Here is a 5,764-nt window from a genome sequence, read left to right as displayed (position 1 = left end):
GATTAGATTACTTACAGTGTGGAAACAGGCCCTTCGGCCCAACAAGTCCACCCTGTCCCTCCGAAGATCAACCCACCCAGACTCAAATCCCTACGTTTACCCCTTCACCTAACACTACCGGCAATTTACGGGAGGAAACCAGAGCACGCAGAGGAAACCCAAACAGACACGGGGAGAATGTGCAAACTCCATACAGACAGTTGCCTGAGACGGGAATTAAACCCGGGTCTCTGGCGTGTGAGGCAGCAGTGCTAACCACTGTGCCACTGTGAAGCCCACAAGAGTTGAGAGGTTGTGTTGCCGCTGTACAGGACATTGGTTCGGCCCCATTTAGAATATTATGTAATTCTGATTTCCCTGTTATAAGAGGGCTGTTGTGAAACTTGAAAGGGTCCAGAAAAGATTTACAAAAATGTTTCCAGGGTTGGAGGGTTTGAGCTATAGAGAAAGGCTGAATAATCTGGGGCTGTTTTCTGTGGAGCGTTGGAGACTGAGGCGTGAGGTTTATAAAATTATGAGGGCCATGGATTGGGTAAATAGACAAGGTTTTTTCCCTGGGTTGGGGGAGTCCAGGACTGGAGGACTTAGATTTATGATGAGAGGGGGAAAGATTTAAAAGGGATCTGCAGAGCAACTTTTTCACACAGAAAGTGGTTTGTGTATGGAATGAGCTGCCAGAGAAGCAGTGGAGGCTGGTACAATTACAAGATTTAAAAGGCATCGGGATATGTACATGAATAGGAAGGGTTTACAGGGATATGTGCCAAGTGATGGAAAATGGGACGAGATTAATTTAGGATAACCAGTCAGCATGGACGAATTGGATTGAAGGGTCTGTTTCCATGCTGTACATCTCCATGATTCTATGAGTAACCTCTGAACTGTGGCTCCCCATCCAAGGTTGTGAAAACAGTAACTGCCTGTGAAATCATTTCCCTGAGTTGAATCCATATGATGCATGAGTAACATAGAGCCAAAACCAACAATAACAGTGCAGTTTCGATTCACTCTTAGTAAAGACAATAAACAAATGAGCACACAATACCACCCATCAGATCTGGTCAGTAATTTAATGGGGTCACCGTTGATCTGATCATCCTTTTTCTTGTGACCATTGATCACCTTCCTCAATAAAAATCTGTCTATCGCAGCCTTCCGTATACTTCATGATCCAACTTCAACAGGCCTCAGTGGGAAAGAATTCCAGACTCAATAGCCTCGAGAAGAAATCCTTCCTCATGTCTGTCATAAATAAGTGACCTTAGACTCTTAGATTACACTGTGCTCCAAGACACTCCACGAGGGGAAACAACTTTTCTACAGCTACTCTGTCAAATCCCCTAACAATCATGTGTGTTCCACAAAAGGTCATGTATCATTCTCCTATGTGCCAAAGTGTATAGTCCCAACCTATTTATCCTTTCCTCTCCACAGTCCCTCCATAGCTGGTATCAGACTAATGAACACACTCTGGCCTCCAATGCCAGTGTACCTTTCCTTTGATCAGGGGTCCAAAATGATCCACATTGTTCTGGTTATGCTCTGACAACAACCATTCACATACATTCTCCACAATAAACTGTATTAATGAATAAAACTTCTGGAAAAGGTCCAAAGATATTCCCAATAAGGTTTAGCTGAGCCAGCAACACAGAACAAAAGGCTTTATTTCGCTTTTTAGGAGTGACTTTCCCGAAAATATAAATGCTACAGAATCCCTGACATATATTTTCACTGGTGGTAAACGCATGAGAAAGGATGGGTTTCTCAGGAGCTTCCCTCCTTGGTGTTACATTCCCTGGAGAAACACCAGCTGCTTTTACCAACACTGATTTACACTTGGATAGACAGCGTGATGCTCTAACTATCCCACCCAATGACAGTGAGAACATATGAGTTTTACTGACTCAGTTCCATCTTCTGCACCATCTTTTGGACCAGCCTGGGGACACAGCTTCGAGAGTTCAGACAGGATCATGGAGTGGAGATGACAATTCGATCAATCACAATCTTATCATTCGGTGAGGCAGTTTCAAAGGGCTGAGTGGCCTTCCTGCTCCTCATTCACATGACAGCTTCCTGCCACCCTAAGACTTCCTGCTTTTCGCTCAGTCTCACTGAAGATTTCTTCCTCCAGCTCCAAGCTCAGCAAGCCTTCTAGTTTCATTTCCCCACAGCAACTCCAAATGAGCTTCCAACTTTACAAATTCACAAGTACCTTCTTTGAGAAGCACCCACATCAATTAAACAAAACAACGACAGACCATGACCATCTGCATGCCAATGTGGCATGCTATTGGAGAAATGAAATGTAAACTGAAAAAATGGCTTTGAAACATTGCTTTCATTTAAGGATTTATATAGAATTTTAAGCATCCGCACTGGTAGCAAAGTGGTGAGATGGCCAATCAAGCAGAAAGAAACCCTCTGAGCCTCCCACTTCACCCACTGACAGATGAACATGGTTTACTCCTGAACAAGGTAAGCAGCAGCACTAACAGAAGAACAGACTCCTGCAGTCATTTGTGAACTCGCTGGTGTTCCTGCAGGCTGGACAATCGAGTGAATCCCTTCCCGCACTGAGAGCAGGTGAAAGGCCTCTCCCCGGTGTGAACTCGCTGGTGTCTCTGCAGGTTGGATAATCGAGTAAATTCCTTCCCACACTGAGAGCAGGCGTATGGCCTCTCCCCAGTGTGAACCTGCTGGTGTGTTTGCAGGTTGGATAAGTGAGAGAATCCCTTCCCACACAGAGAGCAAGTGAATGGCCTCTCCCTGCTGTGGACTCGTTGGTGTGCTTGCAGATGGGATGAACATGTGAATCCCTTCCTGCACTGAGAACAGGTGAATGGCCTCTCTCCAGTGTGAACCCGCTGGTGTACTTGAAGGTGGGATGACTGTGTAAATCCCTTCGCGCACTGAGAGCAGGAGAATGGCCTCTCTCCAGTGTGAACCCGCTGGTGAGCTTGCAGGTTGGATAACTGTGTGAATCCCTTCCCACACTGAGAACAGACAAAAGGCCTCTCCCCGGTGTGAATTCGTTCGTGTTGCAACAGGGTGTGCGAATCAGTGAATCCCTTCCCACACTGAGAGCAGGTGAATGGCCTCTCCCCAGTGTGAATCCGTTGGTGAATAACCAAGCCAGACGACTGAGCAAATCCTTTCCCACACTCACAGCAAGTATACGGTCTCTCCCCAGTGTGAACTCGCTTGTGTCTCAAGAGGTTTGCTGAATTGGTGAATCCCTTCCCACAATCCAAGCAGGGGAATACCTTCTTCCACGTGTGAATACGCTTGTGTGTCAGCTGGGTAGATATATCAGCAAGTCCCTTCCTACAGTCAGACATGAATGGCCTGCCCTCAGCATGAACTTGCTGCACTGTCAGCAGATCAGAGATAGCGCTGAATCCTTTCTCACACAGAAAGCAGATGAACGGCCTCTCCCCAGTATGTCTGTGCTCATAAATCTCAAATGCAGATGGGTAATGGAATCCCTTTCTATAGTGCCCACATTTCCAGGATTTATTCATGGAGAGACTTTTCTCATTCCCTCTCCAGTTTTAATAATCAGTTGAAACCTTGTCCACACCCAAAACATATGCATAGTCTCTCTCTGCTGTGAATTATGCAATCGTTTTTGCAGGCTGTTTTGCTGGTTAATGTTTTTTTCACTGTCGGTATACTGAAATATTCGCAATCAGGTATGCTTGTGCATCACAATGCTTTACCAGTCAAATTGACTTTTAATACCTTGGAAGCAGACAGAACAGAGAAATATTTCTCCCTCCACAGTGAAAGGCCCATGACGTTCAGATCCTCGTTAGGTTTAGATTTCTTTCTTCAAATCCTTCCCTTCTTCTATCCTGTAAAAGCATTTGTAGAAGTCATAAATATCTCAGTGCAAGATAAAAATTCAAAAGAAAATATTATAAAAATATTGCTAATTCATGCTAATTGATAGATTTCTATTCACAATTGGTGCAGATTCAATGTGCCAAACAGCTTCTTTTATGCTGTATTGTTGAATGCTTGTTCTTCAGGATATATTAGAGCCATAGAGATGTACAGCACGGAAACAGACCCTTCGGTCTAACCAGTCCATGCCGACCAGATTTCCCAAACCGAAACTCATCCCACCTGCCAGCATTCGGCCCATATCCCTGTAAACCCTTCCTATTCAAGTCTCCATCCAGATATCTTTTAAACGTTGTAACTGTACCACCCTCCACCACTTCCTCTTGCAGCTCATTCCATACACGTACCACCCTCTGTGTGAAAATGTTGCCCCATCGTTCTCTTTTAAATCTTTCCCCTCTCACACTTAACCTATGCCCTCTAGTTCTGCACTCCCCACCCAGGGATAAGAAATTGTCTATTTATTCTTTCCATGCCCCTCATAATTTTGTAAACCTCTATTACTCGACCAAAAATATTCAGATTAACTGGACCACAACCGAATGAAAGACACAAGGAGGTGTAAGGGAGAATATTACTTTGGCATCAATTGGACGCATCCTGAAAATTTTAATATATGAGGAAGCATTAAGCATGTGTCAAACAGTTGATTCAAAACCAAATGGGCAGTTGAGGGAAATAACTTGCTATATATCAATCAGAGACACAGAGAAAGACTGAGAGTGACTGGATTGTTAAAGAGTTGGCACAGCTTCAAATTGCCAAAATGAGCCCAGTGCCTTAATGAATACAAAACTGAAATGTTACATTTCGCAGCAAGACTCTCATACAAGAGTGGAAACAACACGAGAATGTTGTAACAGTGTGATAATATCAAATATGTACACAATAACAACACTGGGCACAGCTCAATCATATTAATTTAATGCCTCATCACATGTCAGCTCTTCGCTGGAAATCACCCCTTTTAATTATGAATAATAAGAAAAGACATCATTCTGTTAGCCAGAAAAACAAGTGTGTCGAGTTGAGAGTGTGTTGCTGGAAAAGCACATTTGGTCAGGCAGCATCTGAGAAGCAGGAAAACCGACGTTTCGGGCAATTCCTGACGAAGGGCTCTTTCGATTTTCCTGCTCCTAGGATGCTGCCTGACCTGCTGTGCTTTTCCAGCAACACACACTCTCAACTCTGGTCTCCAGCATCTGCAGATCTCACTGTCTCCAACTCAGGGTGCCGAGCTGAGTGAGTAAAAGATGTCACAAACAAAAATGCAAATGCTGGACAAACTCAGCAGGTCTGCCAACATCAGTGGAGAGAAATCAAGAGTTCACGGTTCGGGTCGAGTGACCCTTCCTCAGCACAGTCAACGATGTCACCTTCCTTTACAGAGTGGAAGACCTGGGCCAACCTTTCCAGAATCTACCCCTTCCCTGGATTCACTTCCTTACCGTTCAATTCTTGCAAGTCAACAATTTAACCCCGAATGAGAAAAGAACTGAAAAGTAGTGGAATGATCATGGATGATGGGCAGAACATGATGTTTCAGTTTGGGTGAAGCTCAATCTTCATTCAGACAGAGATAAGGAGTAGCAGCAACTTCTCCGGGCAGGAATGAACAGCTTCAGAACACAGGGTCTAACATCCGCATTCAGACAATAGGGGAGCGTCAATTGGCTGGAGGACGATCTGGCTTCCGGCCCTCCGAGTTTCCATTGGCCAACAGTGAAGTCCTTCAATTGATGGCACATGTTCTTTCGCACCACGTGCGCATCCGCGCTTCCATCTCCCCGCCACCCCCCACCCAACCCCACACCCACCCCACCCCACCCCACCCAGCTCCACAAGATGCGGC

At 45.0% G+C, this 5,764-nt stretch overlaps 1 protein-coding gene across 1 annotated transcript; it reads right to left on the bottom strand.

Annotated features, from left to right (window-relative positions):
* Positions 1–1,681: 1,681 nt before the first annotated feature.
* LOC140470493 (uncharacterized) lies at positions 1,682–5,530 on the bottom strand. Its single transcript, XM_072566604.1, has 2 exons — positions 5,361–5,530; positions 1,682–3,860 (listed from the first exon to the last, which is right to left on the bottom strand). The coding sequence occupies exon 2, from the start codon at positions 3,525–3,527 to the stop codon at positions 2,520–2,522; it is 1,008 nt and encodes a 335-aa protein (XP_072422705.1). The 5' UTR covers positions 3,528–3,860; positions 5,361–5,530; the 3' UTR covers positions 1,682–2,519.
* Positions 5,531–5,764: the final 234 nt, after the last annotated feature.

The sequence above is a fragment of the Chiloscyllium punctatum genome, chromosome 51 (assembly GCF_047496795.1).
Source record: "Chiloscyllium punctatum isolate Juve2018m chromosome 51, sChiPun1.3, whole genome shotgun sequence".
Lineage (NCBI taxonomy): Eukaryota > Metazoa > Chordata > Chondrichthyes > Orectolobiformes > Hemiscylliidae > Chiloscyllium > Chiloscyllium punctatum.
The sequence above is the reverse complement of the archived record's forward strand: the minus strand, read 5'-3'. Positions and strand labels throughout refer to the sequence as shown.

Coding starts and splice junctions, on each gene's coding strand:
- LOC140470493 (XM_072566604.1), bottom strand. CDS start 3,527: ATGAATAAATCCTGGAAATGTGGGCACTATAGAAAGGGATTCCATTAC.